The sequence below is a fragment of the Girardinichthys multiradiatus genome, chromosome 18 (genome assembly GCF_021462225.1).
Source record: "Girardinichthys multiradiatus isolate DD_20200921_A chromosome 18, DD_fGirMul_XY1, whole genome shotgun sequence".
Classification (NCBI taxonomy): domain Eukaryota; kingdom Metazoa; phylum Chordata; class Actinopteri; order Cyprinodontiformes; family Goodeidae; genus Girardinichthys; species Girardinichthys multiradiatus.
In genome coordinates, this window is record NC_061810.1 from 31,628,803 (window position 1) to 31,654,811 (window position 26,009).

At 38.8% G+C, this 26,009-nt stretch overlaps 2 protein-coding genes across 2 annotated transcripts in view; one reads left to right on the top strand and one right to left on the bottom strand.

Annotated features, from left to right (window-relative positions):
* The first annotated feature begins 1,518 nt into the window (after nt 1-1,518).
* On the top strand, nt 1,519-22,178 carry LOC124884187 (tripartite motif-containing protein 3-like). Its single transcript, XM_047391937.1, has 13 exons — nt 1,519-1,674; nt 10,640-10,819; nt 11,417-11,657; nt 11,772-11,923; nt 12,043-12,223; nt 13,171-13,900; nt 13,985-14,088; nt 14,173-14,340; nt 14,436-14,604; nt 16,210-16,269; nt 16,500-16,570; nt 19,995-20,135; nt 20,231-22,178. The coding sequence occupies exons 2-13, from the start codon at nt 10,674-10,676 to the stop codon at nt 20,381-20,383; spliced, it is 2,316 nt and encodes a 771-aa protein (XP_047247893.1). The 5' UTR covers nt 1,519-1,674; nt 10,640-10,673; the 3' UTR covers nt 20,384-22,178.
* Nucleotides 22,179-23,024: 846 nt separating this feature from the next.
* Nucleotides 23,025-26,009, bottom strand: part of frem2b (FRAS1 related extracellular matrix 2b) — a 78,212-nt gene continuing 75,227 nt past the window's right edge. Inside the window, exon 24 of the mRNA XM_047391437.1 lies at nt 23,025-25,377. Coding sequence (XP_047247393.1) covers nt 24,874-25,377 — 504 coding nt within the window. The 3' untranslated portion in view covers nt 23,025-24,873. The remainder of the gene's footprint in view (nt 25,378-26,009) is intronic.

A 26,009-nucleotide genomic window follows, 5' to 3' on the forward strand; every position in this document is an offset into this window, starting at 1 on the left:
AATTTGAATCATTTCCTTATTTGTAACTGTATATAATATTTGTGATATGTTCAGGCAATCTCAGTCCTGCTGGTGCTCTGTTCACTGCTGCTGCAAGACCGCAGCAGCCATCTTGACTAAGCTGGAGGCAGTTTCTATGGCAACACCACGTTGCAGAGTAAAGCTAAAGAAGTCTGTCTGCCCTTAATCCCAGACCCCACCCCCACCCCAGTATATTCCCCACTGAATGTATCAGCACATTCATCACAGACACAATACAGTTCCATCTTCTGTCTTTCATGTCTTTTCCAACAAAGAAGATGCAGTTTTTGAACAATCTCATAGCGTTAGAAGGTTCAAAGGTGTTATGTGTGTTAGGCTTTTTTTCTTTAACTAGATGTTTTGAATCTCTAAGAAATGTCCTATTGTCTATGAACTTCTGTATCCTTGGTGAAAGCAGACTCATCCAGTATAAAAACCTGGTCAGTGTTCATTTAAAAACAATCTACTGTATAGTTTAGTTTCAAAAAGGTGCAAGCCCAGATCCATGAGAGGTGTTTTAATCTTTTAAAGTTCAAAGTCGATGTTTTTCCATAATCATGCTACATCCCGGCCTGGAGCCCTAGCAAAGTTACTGTAACATTTCAGGTTGTTCTTTTTTGTGTGTCTTAAGACATTTCTACAGCTGAGAAAACTTTTAGAAAAGAAATTAGGAAGTATTTTGGAAATATTCTGTTTTTATGAGCATAAGCAGCAAACACCAGTACTTAACTATCAAACTATTGTACTTTGAATGCAAAAAAGAAACTTGTGTTTATGTAAGTTCATACAAAGTAAAACTGTCTGATTTATTATGTACATTTAATATACGTTCAAAAAAATGCCACCTTAAAGAACGAAAAGCACATTAGTTAAATAAATGTTGTGTTACATTTTCTGTCTTAAATTCATGCATAAGGAATATTCTTCTTACAAGACAAGCCACTTTGGGGGCAGCACATTTATGCTGATGACAACCCCCCCCCCCCTACCCCAGTGGCACCACTGCTAAGCCACAGGCCCCCATCCTCTTAAATCCAGGCATGGCAATGACTCTCACTGACATCACATCACACACTGAGTGATTGACAACTTCCCTGTTTGTAGTTCTAAAAAAAAACATCTCTCCACAGAGAGTTGAGGAAAATGAAACTTCAATGTTGGTAAATAAAACCGGTTATTAGAGAACTATTTTATTTAGATCCAGGTTTCTTTTGTATTCACTGCCCAACAATGTTTTGCATAGCGGCAATCTAAGTTGTCAATGCAATAAACTGTATCCATTGTCCTTTTAAGGGTAATGGGTGGTTGCTAAAAAAGCCAAGCCCCTTTGCACCAGACAGACTTCTCCCTTCAGTCAGATCCTGAGATGTCAGCTTATTTCCATATACCCTGCCCCCGCCTTCATCTATTGGGCTCTTCAACTCCTCCCACTGTGGAATTGACCAATACCGCATGTAATCCACGCCTCTTGTCTCCTCCTTTCCCTCGTCCTCTTCCTTACTGTCCCCGTCTTCGTCCAGACAGACCCTGCCCTTTCCTTTCTGTCGCCCTGTCTGTGGGATCGGTCGTTAAGAATTGGGTAGCCTGACAATGGGGATCTTTCTCCGCCGCATGCAGTGCTGACCCTCCGGGCCCTCCTGTTTGGGAGTGTATGTGAGTACAATCCAATCTGTGCTGTTGAATTGTTTTAGTGGGATCGTGTTTCTGCTTTCTCATCTTGTTTGGAGTACCTCCATAATGCAATGACCAGGGAGGAAGCAGATGAATAATTGATTGACTCATCTGAAGCAGCAGCCGTGCACTGATAAAATCCACAGAGGCTCTTATTTTTGATCATCTGGCGTACTTTGTTATGGAATATGTTCTCTTTATTATCCAACGCTGTGAATTCGTGGAAGGTTTTTATGCATTAAAATATTCTGCTATGCTCTGATTCTTTTCTGCTTCCTCCAGCAGCCCACTCAGTTCTCCATTTTGGCTTTGAGCTGGTTGCCGGCTGGGCTCTGTGGCAGGTGGGCATCTCTGCTGCAGTCTGAGGGCTGGGCCCTGCAATCAGCCATACATGCTCTTTTGTTTAGAGGATTAGGGGGATCCTTGATTGCGTTTCTGATCTGAATTTGTATAGAGTTTTGCAGCTGGGAAGCGTTCAGAGGCTCATATAAATCAGCACTCTGCTTGCCTGTGGCAGCCCTGTGAGACTGGACTGCAGCAACAGCAAGGCAATGCATCACTCCTGCACCCCTGGTCGAGACTGTGAGCTGACGTGTTTGTGGTTCTTTATATCATTTCGTATCTTGCTTCTTTAACTTTGTTAAAAGGTTACTTTAATGAGAGCAGATTATAGAGGCATTGAGCTGATTTTCTTGTCTGCTGGCTACTTTCACTGGGTCACTGAGAGGTTGCCAGACGGTGCTGGATGCTGCGCCAGAGGGCAGATACTTAGCAGTTGTTGCATATCTGTGTCAGGGATTCAGGTTTCTCTTAGTGTTTTCATACTTGGGGTGATGGTCTTTAGACTGTTTTTTTTATTTGTGTTTATACTGAGGAAACCTGACTGATTACAGTGCATTTCCTGAAACTGATTTTAAATTGTATCTTCAGTTTGACCAGATACAGCATGACCTTTGAACCCAGATCTTCTTTATTTGTAAATAAAGAAGATCCATCAGGGACTCCATGTTTGTAAAATCAACTTTCTCTGTGAAAATAACTGACAGACTGATAAAATACCCTAAACAGTGTGTCTCTGTTTTTGGATCAAACTGCTAATAAGCATTATTATTTCTCATGCTGTATGGAGGCATGGACCAGTTCGATAACCTTATGTGTATATACTTTGGGAGCACTGTGTCACGGTATTTATACAAAACAGTAAAGCAACAATGTATACTTGATTTTACTGCTATCATTTAAAAAAGAAAAGAGTTGTTCCATGTGCTGTTTAAATATGATCATGTTTGTTCTTATACTAATAATTACAGGTGAACCAGTCTTCAGAGCAAACCAAAAATAGTTTTCAGTCAGAAAATCCTTTAACAATGATGTTATCTATGACATTTATTTTGCTTTTGATATGTATACTTCTACAAAAATCTAGAATTTCAGAGTATTACACCTTTTTGCCGTTCTTTGCAGAGTGACACATTTTTAGTAAGTCAACATTAGCTGGTTAATGAATCGGATTATCAGTTCCAGTAGAACCTGCAGTCAACTGCCTTTTAGATGTTGACCAAGGGTGGGTTTAAAACAGCGTTGCAGTAATAACAGTTATAGGAGGCGCTATTTAAATTTTTGCAATATGACTAAGATTTTTCTTGGAGGCCAGAAATGTTCCTAAGTGACTGAATGTCAAAGGGAAAGTTAACTGGCAATGAGCAGCAACATGTGGGGGAGGGGCACTCTATGTGATCAGAGAAAACACTGGTCACTTCAGCACTTTTTATGGTATCTAATGAAAATTACTTTAAACAGTAGGAATGATATGATGCCAAATTCTTACATATTGGAGATCTACACAAGCTTGGACCTTTTTTTTTTTTTTTAAATGCTCTTGCCGTAAATACTTAACGGGCTCTTAATTGAACTTCACTGCAGTGCACAGCCATGCATTTTAACTGGTATAATGAACAACAAAAGAGACAATAAAAAAATGGGTCAGTACAATATGACTTTTGATCACAACACATGGATTAATTAGCTTTTAAACTAGGAAATCTAATCAGCACTTAATGATTTTATTCTGCTCAAAAGCTGTGTAAAACCAGCCCTTTATATAATTTTAACATGCAGCACTTCTTCTATAATTTACTAAGTTTACTTTTATTTTATAAAAGGCTATGTAAAATGTTTTTTTTGTTGTTTTTTTTGCTTACCTGGTATCAATAAAGTTTAGCTTCACCAAACCAAAGATACGTATTTTCAAATGAACCTTTAATTGAATCGCTGATTCTGAACATTCACTCGTCATAGAGTCATTGAAGTCATTAACGGTGTGGTTCCAAAAGGCTAACGTATTTATTTATGTAATACGTGTCACGAACTGAGGGCCCAGAGTTGTTCTGTTGCTCTCTCTGCAGGTGTATGAATATTGCAGGCATTGGCCATGCATTGATCAACCTTTCGTAGAGTCTGCAGTGCATGTTGTGCCTGCAGGCCAGCATGCTGTATTGTCTTCTGCCAATGTTTATCATCACTGGGTCACATGATGATAGTGATATCTGCCAACATGATGCGGTAACTTTCATATCAACATCTAGAGGTTGTCACAGTTTAACAGTCTAACAGATGCGATTACTTGATTTTTTTTTTATTCTAAGTGAGGAAATAGAATACATTTGCAGTATTGAGCATATTTAGATATCTTATGCATTCCATTTCTTTGTAGTTAAGTGTGTCAGGAAGCCAGTCCAGTGTCAGGAAGTCCACGAATAAAAACAGGGACTCAGTTTTTCTCAAGATGAACTCCTTAAAAATAATAAAATACAAGCAGAAGTGGTCCAAATCATGTCTTATGCTGAACAGTCTTGGATGCCTGATCTGTCACGCTACAGACTGTTTTCTTCCTGTAAAGAAAAGCTAACATTCATCCTGAAGTTCATTGCCGTGCCTCTTCTTACAGAGGCTGATGCCCTCTGACAGATTCCTTCAACGGATGCTGCCAAGTGTAAGCGGCAGGGCTAGTTAGTTTTTGTACAAGGTACTGTGTGGTATGTGGATAATGACTGATGACTCATTATGGAGCCATAGCACCCCTGATGGCCTCACAGCCGTACCTTTAAAAAGTAAAAAAGGTGGGCAATTTTCAAACGTCACTATCAGTTCCCATTCCCTGGATTGTTACTGGTATCACAAATTAAACAATGCAGTCAATATTCTTGACTTGTTTAAACGAGGTTCCATAGACTCAGCTTGTTTCTAGATTTACTGTTTAGTGAATACTTTGCTTCAAAACCATAAGATTCAAATTTCAAATAAGATAGTTAAAGCATTACTGCTAACAAGGGACTTTAGATAAATGTAGAGAGCAATTCCTGAGCTGCCATCCTCACTTTGATCTGTGCTCTTTATTTCTTTCTGCCTGACTACTATTTACTTCTGTGCAATGCACTGCAGCTTTCCTTTAAACTACAAACTATCCAAGCAGACTGTAGGAACAATTACTGCATGATGACATGTGAGCAAGCGGCTGAAACGTAAACCGCAGTCTATTTTTAAACCCCATCTTGACAACATCACAGAGGGCCAACACTTCTGATTTCAGGTCAGTGAGGCTTTTGGCAAAGTTTGCTTGTTCAGTACACAGCCGGCAGCAGAGATAAACTGTCCCAGGTTTCCTATGCCGCAGTGTCATATACAGAGTACAGCAGAACAAAGCTATCATTAGGATATCGCTTGCAGTCTAGCACAGAGGTAGAAAAATGTTTAAATATTTATTAGGGATGCGCGATATTTCTGCATTAACATCAGTGTCGGCTGGTGTTAGTCTTTTTTTTTTTAACATATCGTATCGGTCCAATGAGTAAAGCTGGGTCAATAATAATAACTGATGTTTATTTCCATCTTGTTGCCGTTTGTGTTCATGTTTTGGAGGTGGGAGGGGAGAGGGTTGGCCATTCGGTATTTGTTTGGTGATGTGATGTGCTGGAGATGCAGCGCAGGATTATGTTGCTTTTAACTGAAGCAGAGAAGCAATGTCAGTGAGGTGGTCGTTTTTTCTTCACGGTGTTGAAAGGGTCGGAAAATGTATATAATATAAATAGCAAAATATATAGTAAAAATCGTTATCGGGCATAACGGCAACATTATTAAGTTATTGGCCCAAATTTTCACAGCGGTGCATCCCTAATATTTAATATTTTACTTTTATACACATTTATAGACTGAATGTAGTAGTAGAAAAGATATGGGCAAAATGTGCTCAGTTTTTACATTTTAATTAACCACTGTCCTACACAATTCAGTATTATTGCCATTATATATATTTTTTTTTAAATAAAATGACTACAGGATTAAAGATAAACATTTAAACCAGAAAGAGGTGATAATGACTTAAAACTTCATAACAATATTTTATGGCATTTATTGTGAAGATGATAAAAGTGGCTATAAATATTGCTAAATCTTTCAGTTGTTTGGGCTGTAAATGTCTCATTACATACTAGGAATGGGTCGGTTACAGGTATCAAGGTATACGAAGTTTTTAAAAAGCAAAATCATCAAAAAACTTTTGTCATGTCACTTTAATAAGATGCTGGTGAAAGTGCCGGGGTGACTGGAGTTTTCTTCAGTTGAGCACTGCCACTCTCCTATGCATTGCTGTGCACTGCCAATAGGCTGGCTGAAAAAGGCCTCAAGCCTTTATATACAACAAACTCATATTTAGGTGAGTGGAAATATTTCTGATAGTGAAAAACATATTTCCTCGTGTTGCAAAAACTAAAGAAACGCCAGCCTTCATATTAAGGTAACGCTGTTTGACAACTAGCTGGTAAGGTAGGGGCTGGTCATCAAGCTGTTTTTAAATAAACACGGTTTGATCGTGTTATGTATTTTTCTTTACAAATTTTAAATTGATACTATTTTACTGTGAAACTGGGGTGTTTTTACTCGTGCTTATAATACAGTGGGAATCTTACTCCAGTCCATGTTTACTGCATACAGTCAGAGCTCTTAAAACACAACTTTTGCTTCAGAAATAAAAATGACCTAACGACTATTTCATTTTACCAGTTAAGTAGTGGAACTATACTGATTAACAGTGTAGTATAATTACATTGAATCACATTTTAAAAACTTAAACACAATATTTATTGATGTCATGGACCCAACAGTGGAAAAATTGTTCAAAGAGGAAAAATGACAATTCATTTAAGATTTGCAAACATCATCATAGTTTATCGATATCAATAATTCTTATTATGTTCATTTTTCTTCTAAACAATACATATTGCCCATCCCTAACTGAAACAGGTATTAAACTGCTATCTAAAGGCAAAGTGACTTATAACCACTGTAAGAGTAAAATAAATCACATTTATTACACAAAACGTTTAAGTGCTTACAAGTGATAATCTAGTGAAAGCTGTAAAGTTAGTTTACCACACAAATCACAAGGAGGTTATTGCCACGTGTCCCGTCTAAGAATCCAAATCCAGCCACATTCACTTTCTTTGAATTCAATTAAAGAGTGACACATTGGCCTTCAATAAAATAGTGTGGAGTGCACAAACAATGTATTCCGCCCATAAAAAGCATACTAAAATCAAAGTTTTGACCAAATCTTTGCATAATGTGGTCTGATGAAAACCATTGTGAGTGATTTAATATTTTCTGTTCACATGAAGAGTTTATCTTTACCACAGATTTAAGTTAAATGAGCTCAGTGGTGTCATCTGAATCTGGTAGATCCAGTAATCCAGATGGCAGACAGGACTTGACCCCGCAGGAGGGCGTTAAGCCACTTAACTGTAAATACAGGGAGAGAGTGCCAAACAATACTTTGCAGTCAAACAGCTAAATTAACTAACATTTGGATGCTGCACATAGCAGAAAGCCATGTATGCTAATAGAAATGATAAAGTTAACATACAATATAAGAAGTGGTCACTGTGCATTTGTATTAATAAAGCAAGTCTCTATACATGTTCATCATCAATCAAAATTGGTTGCTGATACTACAACTCTTGTTTTTTGCTTTGATGCCAATGTTGATATATCTGGAAAATTCATATTAATGAGCTCACCTCACATATCTCCCCTCTTTCTTTTGAGACTGATTTGGTTTCAGGGTGGCTTTTGTAACATGTAAATCCTAAAGAGCTTTGGTCTATGATTTGGTTTATTTATAGGTTTTAAGGTGTTCATTTTGCTCTAATTATTAAGCTTTTCTTTTAGTAGACAGGGAACTTCTAAGGACTGCTGTCAGGCTAAGACTGTTTTTAAAGAAAGATGATCTTTCTGTGGTGAGACGAGGGGGAGGAACTGAGCCAAGGAGGGCTGCTGGAAGAACTGAGAAGCAGGGAGGAAGGGAAACGAAGGTGGGGGAGATGGTTGCAATCCAAAAGCATGAGCGGCTAGCGAGCCGAAAGGGGGAGGAGCCTGGAAGCTTTGGCTCATCCAGCTTCCTCCTGATGTCTCTGTTCATGCTGCAGGGAAGACAACACAGGGAGGGGAGGGTCAGTCAGGGGAGACAAGTAAAGGGGAGGCTTACATGGTTGGGTGAGGCCTTGTGTGGACAGTGAAAGGAAATCTACTTCTAATCACTTGGGAAGCAGAAATAATCTGTGTGCCTGAGAAAATCCTCCATTTGCAAAAGGTCTGTGGTTAAGATGAACCCTTCTGTTGCTATGAGTGCATTTATACAACTGAAAGAGGGGAAAAAAGACGATGAAGTATGGCGCATAGCTGTGAGCAGAGCTGGGATATTGTTGTTAGAAGCTGTTTCACTGCTGCAGAGAGGAACAGCTGCATCTGAGCCCTGCTAGATAGAGTGAGACAGGCAGTGGAGTCCCCCCCCCCCTCATCCTCGGCAGGCAGACAGGTGGTTCCTGAAATCAGCCTGCTAGGAGTCAGGGGAAGGAACTGGAAGGAATTTGGGGAGGGGTGATTTTAAAGCTTCCTATTTCCTTGTTTTTACTGTCAAAGAAAAAGATCTCATGTCTTTAAGGCAAATGTAGAAGCTAAAAGTGTAGTAAGCTTTAACCTTCTGCTTGGATTTTAGCCAAATCATTTTTTCATGATCAGTTAAGCCATTGTTAACTTAAATTTTAACAAGAAATTAGATTGAACCTAATATTGCAAGAAGGCGTGGATTCAGACTCATGTTATCAGTGTTTAGCTCTGCAGGGAGCAGGATGTGCTCGATCCATTCATTTTCTTTAAAGCTGCAAAATCTATTGAATTGCGGTGTCGCAGTGTGTGCAATATCACAGTAACAAAGGGCTTCATCGATTTAAAATCTGGCAGGCTGTAATATTTTAGGTCCCATGCATTGAAACTCCTTCTCAATAATACATTTAGCTGCTTGGACTGGACCTCCACTGTCATTCATGCCCACATCTGAGATAGATCCTAGTGACCAAGATCAGAAACGTCAGGGAGACTGGTGGGAATATGACATGATAATGATGGAAAAGGGAGAGATTAGTGAGGAAAATGTGTTTTAATCACAAACAATATCAATCACCACGATATTTAACTTGCAATGTCCTTACATCCATAACCTTTAAGCATTCTTAACTTTTATTTTGTATCATCACTTGGAGAAAATACATGTTTTATACTTAGTGATAGAGTAATATCTGTAACAGAGTATTATTTGGGTCTAGTGTTTGGTTTACTATTTAAATTGTGGTTGCATCAGGTCAGTCATGATGCAATTTACAGTTTACTCTGGTATTGGTTTTGCTTGTTTATGCACATTTATTTTTCCGGATGAGTTTAATTCCTATGTTTACTAAAAGGAGGATGCATTTGCATATGTCCTTGTAGAGATGCAACAAGCTATTGACCATAGTTTGGAATTGGTCAATACTGAAAGATCTGTCTTTTTTTTTTCCTATTAACTGCATTAAAACTAAAAACTTTCCATGTGATTGGTTGCATGTTTTTCGGGTTCGATAAAAATTTGATGAAGGTTGGGGAATTTGAAACCTCTACCACAGAACTTATAGCACACTTTGTTTCTTTCATATGTAATGTATTCCTTTTTAAAAAGAAAATCAGAATATGCAGGTCAGACCTCACAGAAAACTTTAATTGGTATCGGCCACAAAACGCCTGATTAGTATATATTTAGAGCAAAAGGTTAAAAATGCTTCTTTTAGTTTTAGCTTTTATATCAACCTGATATAGCGAGAGGTTTCCTATTAATATTTTACAGTAAATGAGGAGGAATAGTGTGGCTTCACATTGTTCCTGTTTTTTTATTTGCTTTTTCTCTCAAGCTGCGACCTGAAATTTGACTCAGATGTAAAATATAGGTTGATGCTTTCATAACCGTTCTGATTGTTCTTAATGATGCAACATGTCTGCTGCATGTTTTGTGGATCTGATTTAATCTCTAATGGTGCTTGTGTGCAACATGACAGATGTACATCACATCATAGACATGCGGAGTTAATCTGTGCTTGACCCAGTGATACTGTTACATTTAGGCAGAGAACCAGTGGAACAGCCTCTTATCTGGAATTCAATTTATTACCAGGAATCAAACATGAGATGAATATTGTAAATTTATTATAAACATTTGTACAGAGCAGTCTAAGCACTGGGATGTTGGATCAAGGAAGATTTTATGATTCATTGTTTTACGCTGTGGTTTTGATCACATGATTTTCTTTCCTCTACTGCCCTAACTTGTTGGACTTTTTCACATGTCGAGTCAAATGACCTTTGCCTGAATGTCTTTAAACCTTGGACAAAGTTTGTTAAGAGAGAGAGAGGGAGAGTATAGAATACCAGCCGGTACAGGATTTAAAGGAGGTTTTATAATCCCAGCATAACTATGACTCACTTCTCCTCAGTTTGTTCAAGCAAACACACCCTCCTCACCCTTTATGACAATTTCCTCGAGGTTTTTCTTAACATTTCCTCTGTTTCTTCCTCTTCATGTGTGCAGGTTAAGTGGTCCGCTTACCCCCCACCTCTTTTGAATGTCACTCATTATGGCTAAGCGTGAGACTGGCAGCACCAGCCCCGTGGTCAGGCAGATAGACAAGCAGTTCCTGGTTTGCAGCATCTGTTTGGACCGGTATCACAACCCCAAGGTTCTGCCCTGCCTGCACACATTCTGTGAGAGGTAAGATCTCTGTTATTCAGATCTGATTTTAGTTTTCTTGTCAAGTGACTGGAAAACTGTGATTGATATGACCACACACATATTCTGAACTGCAGGTTTCCTTTGTTTCCATTTTCTCCTTTCCCTCCTTCTATATTTTCTTTCTTTCTTGCTTTTTTACTTTCCTTTCTTCAGTTTCTTTCTTGTGTACCTTTGCTTCCTTCCTTTTTGCCTTGCTTTCTTACCTTCCACATGACCTTCTGTTTTTCCCTTCCTTTCTCTCATTTTGTCCTTCCTTATGTCTTTCCTTCCTTTTGTCTTTCCCTCCAGTCTCTGGCTTTTGCATGTTATTTAAACCCCCCACTGTAGTTCGAAGTGAACGTTTTGTGTTTTACCATTTAAAATGGAGTGAAAACTCTGGACATTTGTGTCTGGAGTTTTTTTTTTTCATGTTTTATTAGCCATTTCAGTTATTTAGGGTTATTGGATAAAACTGATTTCTGTAGTTTACAGCATATTGTCAAGCTTTTGAGATCTGTGAAAATAATGGAAACGATGATTCAGACTGCTGACACCTAATCATAGCTGTATTTCCATACTTTCTTGTTTTTCTTGTAGATGTCTACAGAACTACATCCCTCCCCAGTCTTTGACACTCTCCTGTCCAGTATGCAGACAGACGTCTATCTTGCCGGAGAAGGGCGTGGCAGCCCTACAGAACAACTTCTTCATCACAAACCTAATGGAAGTGTTACAACGAGACACAGAATGCAGTCGAGCCGAGGCGTGCAACGTGCTCGAGTCAGCCAATGCAGTCACAGCCTGTCAACCCCTTTCTTGCCCCAACCACGAAGGAAAAGTAAACCCGAATAAAATGTCCACCACATTAAAAACAGAGCTTTTACACTTTTTTTAAATCAGTTTTGATGAATTTGTTCCTCTTTTGTCTGATGCTGTATTGCACCCTCTGTAGGTAATGGAGTTTTACTGTGAGTCATGTGAGACAGCCATGTGTCTGGAGTGCACAGAAGGGGAACACAGGGAACATGTGACCGTTCCTCTGAGGGATGTGCTGGAGCAGCACAAGTCGGTTCTTAAAAACCAGCTGGACACTGTGCGCAACAGGTATGGCTTTCAGGGATTTAATAAATCATAAATCTGAGGTTTCCTTCTGGAGCTTTTAGAAACATTGACACCAAATAGATTAGAAAGTTTTTAACCTGCGTTTGTTATTTCTCTGTTAGATTACCTCAGCTGACTGCTGCCATTGGGCTGGTAAATGAGATCTCCAAGCAGCTAACGGAGAGGAAAAACGAGGCAGTGACGGATATCAGTAATACTTTTGACGAGCTTGAGAAGGCATTGCACCAACGCAAGACTGCTCTTATTACAGAGGTGGAAAACATCTGCAGCACCAAGCAAAAGGTCAGCAAGCTATGATTATAATGATTTGTATTATGGTAGAAGATGCACATGCTATAATTTTAAGTGCATTAGCTTAAGCAATGCTTGCCTAAATGCAGTTCTTTTCAAAAGTATTCACACCCCTTGACTTTTTCAAATTTGTCAGGTTACAACCACAACCTCCAGAACCTTTTGGGGGAATTTATGAGATAGACCAACACAAAGTAGCCAAGAATTGTAAAGTAGAAAGAAAAAAGAGACATTTTTTTTATACTAATTTAACTTTGGCCTCGCTCCAGTTAGAATTAGGGTATGTCTCTACCAGCTTTACACATTCACACCGAAAGTCCGAGCTGTTTATCTCTTCAGATCCTCCAGAGTTACCATAGGCCTCTTGAATGTTTGTCTGCTTACTGCTCTCCTTGCATGGCCTGGCAGTTTAGTTGGTCGGCCATGTTTTGGTAGGTTAGCAGTTGTGCTATCCTCTGAGATATTTTAAAGCAGGTGTTTTAAGACCTAGACATCCATGCTTTAAACCTTACCTGTCTGCTGTGTTCCTTGATCTGCCTGGTGCTGTTTGTTTACTAATTCTCTAACAAACCTCAAATGGTATCACAGAAAAGCTGTTTTTATACTGAGTTTAATTACTGAGCTGGACTCTACTATATACTAATGAGGTGATTTTTAAAGGCAGTTAGTTGCACGGGTATTTATATAAGAGTGTCGGATTAAAGAGGGCTAAATGTGCTACGCTTTTCAGATTTCTCTATGTAAAAAATATACAGTGTATCATTTTTCTTTACTATTTATATCTTTACTAAGTATTTGCTGCTTTGTGTTGGTCCTGTCAGATAAAATCCTGTTAAAATACATTAACATTTGTGGTTGTACTGTGGGTATGAATACTTATCCAAGGCACTGCATGTGCCTTGCTTATTGTATCACGTGTCTTTGTTGATGCATTTTAGGTGCTTCAGACCCAGCTGGCCTCTTTGCTTCAGGGCAAAGAGAACATTGAAAGCAGCGGCAGCTTCACAGAACATGCTCTTAGCCATGGCAGTGCCACTGAGATCCTGCTGGTTCAGAAACAAATGGGCGAGCGGGTCAGCGCTCTGGCAAGACACAGCTTCCCTGAGCATCCTCATGAAAATGGACACTTAAAATGCCAGGTAGAGACAGATGGACTTAGGCGCTCTATTCAGAACCTGGGGGTCCTCATTACAACTGGGGCCGTAGGCCATACCAGTGTCGCCACTGGTGAAGGCCTGCGACATGCAGTAGTTGGCCAGCACACCACCATAACTGTTACCACCAAAGACAAGGATGGAGAATTGGTGAAATCTGGGAACGCTGTTCTTAAGGCAGAAATAGTTTCTGCAGATGGAGTTTGCACTGAAGCAGAGGTGGTAGACAACAAGAATGGCACCTACGAGGTTGGGTATTCCCTCCGCTCTGAGGGAGAATTCACCTTCTCTCTGCTGTTATATGAACAGCCTGTAAGGGGAAGCCCGTTCCGCCTCCGGGCTGTCAAGCTGTCAGATGTCCTGCAGTCGCCAGAAGATGTGAAGAGAAGAGTAAAGTCCCCAAGTGGAGGAGGGGGCCATGTCCGACAGAAGGCTGTACGCAGGCCCTCCAGCATGTACAGCACCACCAAGAAAAAGGAAAACCCAATAGAGGACGAGCTGATCTACAGAGTTGGTGGGTGGAAAACTGTTGAATGTAATGTAAATGTGTAATGTATATAAATTCAAAATGGCCCATAAGGGTATGTTTATATGATAGGGACACGAGGGCGGGACAAAGGCGAGTTCACAAACCTTCAGGGCATCTCTGCCTCCACCAATGGACGGATCGTGGTTGCAGACAGCAACAACCAGTGTATACAGGTCATTGTTTATCATAACCTGAAAAAATAAATCTCCTTTTAGTTCCCCCTGCAACTTCATTTTTTTTTATTTGTGTGTGTGTAGGTATTTTCTAATGACGGCCAGTTTAAGATGAGGTTTGGTGTGCGGGGTCGATCCCCAGGACAGCTGCAGCGTCCCACGGGTGTAACGGTGGACATGAACGGAGACATAATAGTGGCCGACTATGACAACAGATGGATTAGCATTTTCTCATCAGATGGCAAGTTTAAGGTGAGCGTTTTTTTGGCTGGAATAGTTTTCTTTGATACATACTATATGTGAAGAGTGTAAGGTGAATGATCAAAATATCCCTTTGACCACCACAGAATAAAATTGGTGCTGGGAGGTTGATGGGACCCAAAGGTGTGGCTGTGGATAAAAATGGACATATAATCACTGTTGATAACAAAGCCTGCTGTGTCTTCATCTTCCAATCAAATGGGAAGCTGGTGACAAAGTTTGGAGCCAGAGGAACCTCGGAGAGACACTTTGCAGGTATTTTGTGCTGTTACATGTAACATGCAGTGTAATTGTTTAATCAATGCTTGCTACAAGAGGAAATGTACTTCAAATGAAGCAGCATGATATGGACCAGATTTACACATATTAATGTTTCATATTAAAAGTGCTTCGGTTATCAGCATGCTTCTGTTTCTTTAAGTTTAGGGTCTCACTAGTATCTGCATGTTTACTTTTGTTTTTGCACTGATAACCCAAAACATGTTTATACACCTCCAAATTTTGCCACATTATAGCTTCAAACTACTTGCTGTTTATTGGGATTTTATGTGATAGACAAACACAAAGTAGTATATAATTGTGAAGAGGAAGGAGAACGTATATGCGGTTGTTATGGATATGAATATACTCAGCCCGCTTAACACTGATACCCCTTTAAAAAATCCAGTGCAACCCCCAGAAGTCGACTAAATGGGAAGTCTATAATCCAAATATAAAGGGTGGGACGCCTGCTAACCTACTAAGAAATGGTCGTCAACCCTAACTAACAGGTTGGACAAAATTAGCATTAATCAGAGAAACAGCCAAGAGCAACTTCTGTGGAGCTGCAGAGACTCACAGCTCAGGTGGAAGAATTTGTTAACAGGGTGTTTGTTGTGCTCCCCACATATCTACCCTTTATGGAGGAATGACAAGAAGGGGGAGCAATGAAAGAACCATAAAAAGTCCAGTTTGTGAAAGAAGGTGCTCTGGTTTAGATGAAGCCAATACAGATTATCTTTAGCTGTTATCCAAAATATTCTAAAAACTCCCACTCCACATCAACCAGAAGATCCCCACAGTGAAACAGGATGATGGCAGCATTATGCTGCGTGGATGTGTTTCTTCAACAGGAACAGGGAGGTTGGTCGGACTTGATGGGAAGATGACTGAAGATCAATGCTGGAAGAAAACATTAAAGAGGCTGCAAAAAAATGTGGCACTGAGCTGGATTTTTTTCTTCCCTGCAGGACCATACAGCTGGAGCTATAAATGTTGTGTTAGAATGGCCCACTCAAAGTCCAGACCTAAATCCAATCCACAGTCTGTGGTGAGACTTAAAAAGTTATGTTCACAGACGCTCTCCATCCAATCTGACACAAGTTGAATGACTTTGCAAAGAAGAATGGGCAACAATTTTGTTCTGTAGATGTGCAGAGTCAGTAGAGACATACCCCCGAAGACCTGCAGCATTAATGGCAGCGATTGGTGGTTTTACAAAGTATTAACTCAGCACGGCTGAACTCATGTAAATACAACATATCCTCTTCTTCCACATTATAATAATGCACTGCTTTGTGATAGTCTATGATAGAATCTCCAACAGATTGATGTTTGTGGTTGTAATGTAACAACATTGGAAAGTTCAAACTGTATAAATAATCTAGCAAGTCATATACTCCCTGTCACACAAAACCAAATCCAGTAAGACACATAGATCTGACAGAAAACGTATGTATGAAGCGGTATGTTATTGATAGCCTTTGTGCCTCACTGAGATGCTGGAAACATGAGTATTGCTTGTTTTGCTGTCCCTCTGTTACTGGGCCTATTAAGCTGAAACTCACATGCTCTTTAAATCTCACTTCTTTTTTCTTTTAGAGAAAAGTGGTGCAAACATTGCACTGGAATCAAAGCTTAGTAAATCTGGCCCTCTTTTCAGTAAGTAATGAATTCCTCATGAGTCTGAACTGGAAAAACAAATCTTCTTTTAAATGTTTATTCATCAGCTCTGTCACATCTCACGTCTTTTCACACATCAACCTATTGATTGTCGCTGAGAGGATTCTCTTTTTGTTTTCAAAGTTTGTGGGACTTCCTCTTGCATGTTGTACATCAGGTGATAGCTAATAGTTACTTTTTCCCCTTTTTGTTCGCTCTGCTGTTTTCAGGTCCTCACTTTGTGGCTGTTAATAACAAAAATGAGATTGTGGTAACAGACTTTCATAACCATTCGGTCAAGGTAAGACCCTTTGCCTTAATGTCAGATGAATATATGTCACTCACAACCTAAGCTAAACCTGTTACAGTGTTGGGGGTTTACATACACCCATTAGTAGCATGAATGTTCCCCTCATAGTTCATAGCTTTAATGATGCATTTGAACAGTTCTTTTTCCATGTTGGAATGAATATACAGTACAGACCAAAGGTTTGGACACACCTTCTCATTCAAAGAGTTTTCTTTATTTTCATGACTATGAATATTGTAGCTTCACACTGAAGGCATCAAAACTATGAATTAACACGTGGAATTATATACTGAACAAAAAAGTGTGAAACAACTGAAAATATGTCTTATATTCTAGGTTCTTCAAAGTAGCCACCTTTTGCTTTGATTACTGCTCCTCACACTCTTGGCCTTCTGTTGATGAGCTTCAAGAGGTAGTCACCTGAAATGGTTTTCCAACAGTCTTGAAGGAGTTCCCAGAGATGCTTAGCACTTGTTGGCCATTTTGCCTTCATCCTGCGGTCCAGCTCACCCCAAACCATCTCGATTGGGTTCAGGTCCGGTGACTGTGGAGGCCAGGTCATCTGGCGCAGCACCCCATCACTCTCCTTCTTGGTCAAATAGCCCTTACACAGCCTTGAGGTGAGTTTGGGGTCATTGTCCTGTTGAAAAATAAATGATGGTCCAACTAAATGCAAACCGGATGGAATAGCATGCCGCTGCAAGATGCTGTGGAAGCCATGCTGGTTCAGTATGTCTTCAATTTTGAATAAATTCCCAACAGTGTCACCAGCAAAGCACCCCCACACCATCACACCTCCTCCTCCATGCTTCACGGTGGGAACCAGGCATGCAGAGTCCATCTGTTCACCTCTTCTGCGCCGCACAAAGACATGGTGGTTGGAACCAAAGATCTCAAACTTGGACTCATCAGACCAAAGCACAGATTTCCACTGGTCTAATGTCCATTCCTTGTGTTCTTTAGGCCAAACAAGTCTCTTCTGCTTGTTGCCTGTCCTCAGCAGTGGTTTCCTAGCAGCTATTTTACCACAAAGGCCTGATTCACACAGTCTCCTCTTAACAGTTGTTCTAGAGTTGTGTCTGCTGCTAGAACTCTGTGTGGCATTGACCTGTTCTCTAATCTGAGCTGCTGTTAACCTGCGATTTCTGAGGCTGGTGACTCAGATGAACTTATTGTCCGCAGCAGAGGTGACTCTTGGTCTTCTTTCCTGGGGCGGTCCTCATGTGAGCCAGTTTCTTTGTAGCGCTTGATGGTTTTTGTGACTGCACTTGGGGACACTTTCAAAGTTTTCCCAGTTGTTCGGACTGACTGACCTTCATTTCTTAAAGTAATGATGGCCACTTGTTTTTCTTTACTTAGCTGCTTTTTTCTTGCCATAATACAAATTCTAACAGTCTATTCAGTAGGACTATCAGCTGTGTACTGTATCCACCTCCTGCACAACACAACTGATGGTCCCAACCCCATTTATAAGGCTTGAAATCCCACTTATTAAACCTGACAGGGCACACCTGTGAAGTGAAAACCATTTCAGGTGAGTATCTCTTGAAGCTCATCAACAGAATGCCAAGAGTGTGCAGAGCAGTAATCAAAGCAAAAGGTGGCTACTTTGAAGAACCTAGAATATAAGACATATTTTCAGTTGTTTCACACTTTTTTTGTTCAGTATATAATTGCACATGTGTTAATTCATAGTTTTGATGCCTTCAGTGTGAAGCTACAATATTCATAGTCATGAAAATAAAGAAAACTCTTTGAATGAGAAGGTGTGTCCAAACCTTTGGTCTGTACTGTACAAGGAGACGACCTGGGTGCATATTTCTGAATTTTTTTGTGGAGTTTCTCTTATCCCCACTTGTTGCCATCAACAAGCTCCCTGTTCTTATCAGAAACGATAGAACTGATTTATAGTTGTCATTTTCCTGACATGGACCCAGCATAGAGGGGAAGCCGTTTACAGAAGCGCCTGTTTTATCCATTTCATTTGATGTGTGTTTGGCATCATTGTCTTTTACAAACACCCAGATATTTCCACATTTCATTCATCTAGCTGTTAGTTTTAGCTGCATTTCATAAATTTGGAGGTTATCCTTCATCTCCATTATTTCTGTACACCTTTAACACGATGCTTCCACCGCCATGCTTGATAGTTGACAGTGTTCTTTATTTTGAAAGCCTCGCCTTAGCTCCGTCAAACATTCTTCTTGTAATTGTATTGCCAAATAGTTCAATATTTGTCTTTTCTGACTATAAACTTTTACTCCAGAAGGCACTTGGCTTGTCCATGTTGGCAACTACAAATTTCATTCAAGCTTGAAAGTTTTAATTTTGGAGCTTCAGCTTCTTTCTTAGTCGACATATTTGCAGTCCATGTTTATGCTAAACTCTCTTCACTATGGACAGGGACACTGATGTTCCAGCTTCTTCCAATTTATGATAACCTTGAGCCTTGGTGGTCAATAGGCTGTTTTTGAACATCTTGATCTATTTCCTTTCACGGTGACAGTGAGTAGGTCAGATGAGTAAAACTTTGACACAGTTGGGTGTTCCAATAGGGTCAGTGATCCTAGACAAACATTATAAATGGTTTTGGGATGAGTAAGCACCTAACATTATTTTTCTGGAATGGCTCTGACCTCTACCATATTTGAATTTATGGACTATGCTCCAAAGCCAGACAGTGCCCCAGAACCAACGAATTTACATGAAAACTACTATCAATTCGGCCAACAATAGTGGACAAAAATCCAGCCAGGATTATGTATTTACTTGAGCCTATATGTATGTATAATTTTGGCCCAAGGTGAGTAAAGAGTAAACAGACCACAAATTAAAATCTTTGCAGACAACTCTTGTTTATAAAAATTATTTAAGTTGTACGTTGTAAAATGGTTACACCCTGAAAAAAAAAAAAAACCCATTCAAATGCATGATTAAAATCCCCAAATTAACGACATTTATGCTGATGATGACACCTTCAACAGAGTCTGAAGGAGCTGTGGGTCTAAGAGGGCAGAGGAGATACTACTTTATAAACAGTTTTTTTAAACAGACATCAGGACCTCATAAATGCTTTTGGGAAGACTTGTAATAACTTGCTGGGGCTTCTTATATATGGTTTGTAAAGTTTTCCTCAACTTATTTTCCAGTCTCCTTCTTACAGCTAAAGGTTTACATTTAGTGTGAAAAGTAGCAGTTTAACCAAACAACCTGAGAAACAGAAGTCTAGCAGTTGTCTCACCTGACTGGTTGGTTGCTATCAAATGGATTAGGAACATGTGTTGTGAATTGGCGCTATATAAATAAACTGAATTGAATTGAATAGGCTTTGTATTCTTTCTTTTTGTATGCATATTTTCTACGTTAGTAACAGTGCTTCTTTTTTCTTCTTTTCCACATTTAATCCCACTGACAGGTGTACAATGCTGACGGGGAGTTCCTGTATAAATTTGGTTCCCATGGTGAGGGGAACGGCCAGTTCAATGCCCCAACAGGCGTGGCTGTTGATGCCAATGGAAACATTATTGTTGCTGATTGGGGCAACAGTCGCATCCAGGTTTGCTTTAGAATACAGACTTCTATAAAATCAAAAAGGACACAATATTAGTCCAATATTAGTCACTCATCTTAGGTGTGGTCTCTTTGCTGTAGGTGTTTGACAGTTCAGGGTCCTTCCTCTCCTACATCAACACGTCCGCTGATCCGCTTTACGGCCCTCAGGGCTTGGCCCTTACATCTGACGGCCATGTGGCGGTGGCAGACTCCGGGAACCACTGCTTTAAAGTCTACCGCTACCTGCAGTAGAGACCCGAGAAGGCTATTTCCACCACTACGAGCACTGATGACACAACAAATGTAATCCACAGGGTGCAACGATATTTCCAGTACAGCCTTTTGACGTGCACATCAGCATATTTCTCAGATGTAACTGTCTACTTGTTTTACATTTTATGATGTGTATTGAAGGTTGATTCTCTTTTTATTCAAGCTCAGTAATGTAGCATCCTCGGGACAAATGGTCACACAAATCTTTGGACTTGTTTCGGAGAATGTGCAAAGGCATTTTTGTGTGATATTATACAACCAGGCTGTCAGTAACACTATAGGATATATTTAATCAGCTCAAACCTTTCCAGATGCATGAAATTTCTTTCTTTTTCCCTCAGTTCCTAGACAAAGGCATAGTGCACATTTGCTGTTTTTACCTTACTTAGTGATGTAAACAATGCTCTGCTTCTTCAGCATTGGGATGAATCGTAAACATTTCTCCTTTACCGGCATCTATCTTGAAAACGTAATTGCCATCTGTGCATTGGTTTGATGTACGTACTGTATATACTGTACATGAATGTACATTGTGTATATTAGATCACCCTGTCTGTAAGTGCTGTTTGATTTTGGAACACGCAGTTTTTTGCCTTTTCAGAGCAAATGAAGGATTCTTGGACTTTTTACACATGTGGCAGCTGTTAAAGAAGGAGCTTTTGTGAACACACCCAGCACACATATTAGAGACGAGTGTCCTATAGATGCTTTTGTTAGCAGCACAATGATTATTTTGTTTACAACTGTTGTTTTTAAGGCGAAAATTATGTAAAATGCTAATTTATTTTATTTCTACTAGCTCAGTCTATAGAGATTATTTTTCTGTTTTTTTTTTCTCTTTATGTGCTATTTTTTTATTTCAAACTTTTAAGGGAGAATTTCGCCTTGAAGCAGAATTCAATGATCCAAGATTTGTGCAGCTGGGTTGCTTATTTCCGCAGCCAATTTGATTTGATAAAAATTTAGGTTCAGCATTTTAATTTAAATTATGTCCTTTAATAAGTTAGTTAATATCTATTTTTGTCTGAGTGCTACTGCCTGGCAATAACACTGCACAGATCTCAGGAAAGCCCACCAAGTTTATATAAAATGTTAGTATGAATTTTTTATGTTTTATGCACAAACCTATGTTGATTTGGCAGACTAAAATCACGTGAATTATCAAAATGGGATATGAATTCTGTTTCAGGGTGTTTGCATTTTTTGTGGCTTCGCACAACCTTTTTCTGTACATTGTTCTATATTAGATGGGATTGGCTAGTGAACACATCGACACCTAAAACTCCACTCAGAATCATTATTTTATAAGCTACCTGTTTTTTCTGCCTACGTTCCTTCCTTCATGATGCCAAACCATAAGTCCAAAGCGAAGATGCACAGAGGGTGGTGTTGCTGCTATTGCTGCTCCTCATGTTCATTCATTGTAATGTCAGAGGAACCGCAGCAGAGAAGAAGGATGTGGTCGAGACAGGCTCCGGGTTCCACTCAGTTATCCACAGCGCTGTGTTTATCGTCTAATCGCTGATTTAGCCTTTCATGCTGTGGTGCTTTCTGAGCTCAATTATCACTGGTTAAGTATGATTGGAAGTTTTTTTTTTTAATGCACTTAACCTGTTGTTTGACCTGTTGCCAAACAGAAGCAATGACCTCTTTTAAGAGTCAAATGCTCGCCTTTTTAACTTTTTTTGAGACGTGTTCAAAGTTTTCCACCTTACCCATATTTTTGTTTTCTCAATGAATATGCACTGGTAATAAAAGCACATGGTTTACTGAATTATAGTAATGAATGTTGCTTTTAGAACAATGCACCTTATCTCAATTGTAGTGAAGAGGATATAAATGTGTAATAAATTAGAATAACATCAAAATGTTAATTTATTTCAATAATTAGTAATAAGAATATCCATATTCTGTACAGTATAACCACATCATACTTGGTTGGAATGTTTTCACCTGAATTACTGCATCAATGCAACGTGGTATGGAGGCGATAAGCCTATGACATCGCTGAAGTATAAAGGAAGTCCAGGTCAGCTCTGGTTTCTCTCATCTTTCTCATGACAATACTCATTGACAGTGTTTTGCATATATTGCAATTTTTTCACAAAATCTTGAATGGGCTTTTTTCCCACACTTTTCTCTTCCACTAAACTTTCCATTTCTATGCTTAGTTACAACCAAATCCAGCTTCTTTAGCAGTGACCTTTTGTAGCTTACCCTCCTTGTGGAGGGTGTAGATATAGCTGTCTGTTGGAACTGTCAAATCAGCAATCTTATATTATTATGCTGGCCATAACGTTTTATATTAAATAACCGTTTTTATTGGATTATATTCCAATTTTCTGCAAAACAGAATATAGTGGGGGGGTTGTTTGCCTATAAGCCATAATCACATTTTGTTGAAAACAATTATTTCTTAAAATTGCTCAAATTAAAATTTGGCTCTTTCTGAATTTTCCATTGTGAGATTATGCTACTGCAATTAACATATATTTATTTTAAGGCTTCTCACAGATCTGTACCATGGGTGAGGATGGTTTATTCATGAATTTGCATAGTTTCTCAAACATACCTATATTTTACCAATATTGTTTTCTGTAAAACTAATAGATTTCAAACATTTTTCTTGAAAAATTATTTTATTTGCAGACCATGATAAACTTCAGGTCTATGTTACAAATTCTTACAGCAAATACAGTATGCCTTTTTATAACAATAACCATTCCCAAAACTTCCAAATGGTACATTTATGTGTAAAATATGTATATACATAAATACATAAAACTCTCTGAATGCAATCAAAGCATGTGTGTTAAAACAACCACAAGACATAGATAAACATAGGGTTAAATGTAAGGTAGCAAACTGAGTGTGAAACAAACAAGAAAAAACATACTTAATCAATGACATTTAATAAAGGTATTAGATTAAATGTTGCATAGAACCATTTTTAATCTCAAAATACACGTGTGGCAGCTGTTAAAGAAGGAGCTTAGAACCGTTTTTAATCTCAAAATAAACTGCAGATGGCGGAACATTTATAAAATATATATTGAAGTTAGCGTTTAAAACAGCATGAAGAGGTAATTGACTTGTGGCAGTCAGGTGCCGAGATATGATGAAGAAGAGCAAAGATACAAAGTTTCAACTCATGTACACCATGTTTCAAAGAAAACAGGCACCGTAATGTTCATGTCACACGGAAGTTCAGATAAAATCATTCTTAAAAAGCAAAAAAAGGCATAAATGATTCATACCTTAAAAGAATGCAATGAAAATAAGTTAACATGTTCGACAGTAGCAAATCATATTTTAGGGAGAACAACAGTGATTAAAGGAAAACACTTAATTCCCTTTATGATTGAAAATAACTAAACAGCACAGATGACACAAAGCTTTAGTGCTACAGTAATCTCTACATAACTCCACCAGTCAACACAAATAAAGTGTACAAGTTATTTCATTAATTTCATAATGGTTCCTCTTTAAAACGATTGATTTGAACCATTGCTATAACAATAGAATAGAATAGTCTTTATTGTCATTGTACTGGGAGTACTACGAAAATGAGGGAAAGCTGTACGCTGCAGACCAGCTGTCTTAAAATCTGCTTCAATATCAAAAAATGCTCTTCTTTGATTTAGTGCCATGTGTTAATCATGAAATCCAGATTTTTTTTTTTTTACAGTGTTTCAATAGCAGGATAGCAATGCAAATACAAACAGTTAACTATGGATAAATACTGGGATATACAGTGTAAAGCCTGGTGGTGGAAAATAGAGCAAATCAGACACACTTCTCACAAGTTCAATTGAAATTAGCAGTTAGACTTCTTAAAATACAGAACGTAAAAGCATGCACAGACATGAACACAAAAATCCCCAATGAAATGTTTTCTTTCATTTAAATGTATGTTTAGTTGATCACACCAGACAAACATTTTACATAATAAAACCTCAAAGTCCTGGGAACATCTTAGGCACACTCTGAATCTAAAGACAACTCATTCTTGATAAAAGATTTTTTTTTTTTTTTTTGTGTGTGTGAGCAAACTGTGGGCATTGTCTACAAAGTCTATGTTCAATAACTTCAGCGTAAAATTCTGCTTCTTTTGAACTCCTCAGCAAAACAGCCAAAGCCATTCAAGGTAAGGGGGATTTCCTATAGCACCTTTGGAAACATAATATCTTTTTTTGGATCAATTGGCAATAAAGGCCAATCAATAACAGCAAGTGAGTGCTGACAACTTGAAGAGGACTTTGAGATGGTGACTGATTATGTCCATCACCTATTTACTGTTCAGTCTACTCCCTGTCTTTGGAAGTAAAGCAGTATTTCAAGTAGTTTTCTGAATAATATCAAAGCTTTTGTGGTTTGTGTTGCTTCACATGAAATCTTAATATATTTTACAGCTAACTGTGAGGCACTTTCAAAATAACAATTAACTAAATCTGTAAATCATTGGTGTGTTAGACCTCAGAACTGTCATTGTTGCTGAGGTTTTGAGTAATCATGGGTTTTGTACTGCTGGAGTTCCTGGGTACTTCTTTCTTCTCCTGCTTAGACCGCACCAGCAACACCACTACAATAATGAGAAGCACAGTGAGGAGCAATCCAACAAAGATTCCAATGATTAACACCAGTCCGTCATCACTGTCTCTCTTGTTGAGCTCATGGGGGATGATTCCTTTAGTGAAGATCTCCCTCTCTGGACTCGTATTCTGCTGACTACTGCGATCCAGAGCAATGTGCAAAATGTTGGTACCGCGGTTGTTTTCCACGCCGATCTCATCCACTATGTCAGGCTCATTGTTGGCAGATCGTCTAGTGCGATGGTGACTCTTAGGAAGTGGATATGAGTGCTGGCTAATCACATGATATTCCAAGCTTCTCTTCCCTATTCCCCGGTTCGCATTGTCCCGGGAACGGACTGTGTAGATGGCATGAATGTACCACTCTCTCCCTGCAGCCACCTGACAAAAGCAAAACAAAAGATTTAGAAAAAAGTGATTAGAATGAACATATATTTCATTCATTTATGGATCCACTGGAATAGGTTTAAAAGGAGTTCACATCAAAAGTGTTTCTCATTCAGAACATTGTTGCAGCACCCCCTTGTGGTCGATATGCTACATATTTTAGATAAAGTTGGGAAAACTTTGTGAAGAGTCCAACCCCAAAAAAATATTTAACCAACCCTTTCAGTAAATATATTTATTAATACAGCACAGCTTCTAAATTGTGCTTGAAGCCATCTCCGCACAATATTAGGACACAAAACAGTTCCATCAATTGCAAAATTGAAAATTAAAGAACTTTTTCATGAACCTAGAGCTTTGTCTCCTCTGCTTCCCCATTCATTTGAGTGGATTCAGTATTTTGTGGCACCTTTTAATTTTTCTCCTGTTCCCTGTAAAGCTAACAGCAAGCATCTTGCCAGTTAAATTAGTATAAATGGTTTACTTTACTTTTTTTGTAGATTTTTATATTAGTGAAAAATGGTTAAACTCAATGGAATTAAAAACTACTATGTGCTATTGGATATGTATATGTTTTAATCTTGTTTAAAGTGAAGTTAGTTTCACAAAAAATGCATTTTACATTA

Coding starts and splice junctions, on each gene's coding strand:
- LOC124884187 (XM_047391937.1), top strand. CDS start 10,674: ATGTCACTCATTATGGCTAAGCGTGAGACTGGCAGCACCAGCCCCGTG. Junction 14,341..14,435: donor CATCAGATGGCAAGTTTAAG/GTGAGCGTTTTT, acceptor TGACCACCACAG/AATAAAATTGGTGCTGGGAG. Junction 20,136..20,230: donor GGGGCAACAGTCGCATCCAG/GTTTGCTTTAGA, acceptor TCTTTGCTGTAG/GTGTTTGACAGTTCAGGGTC.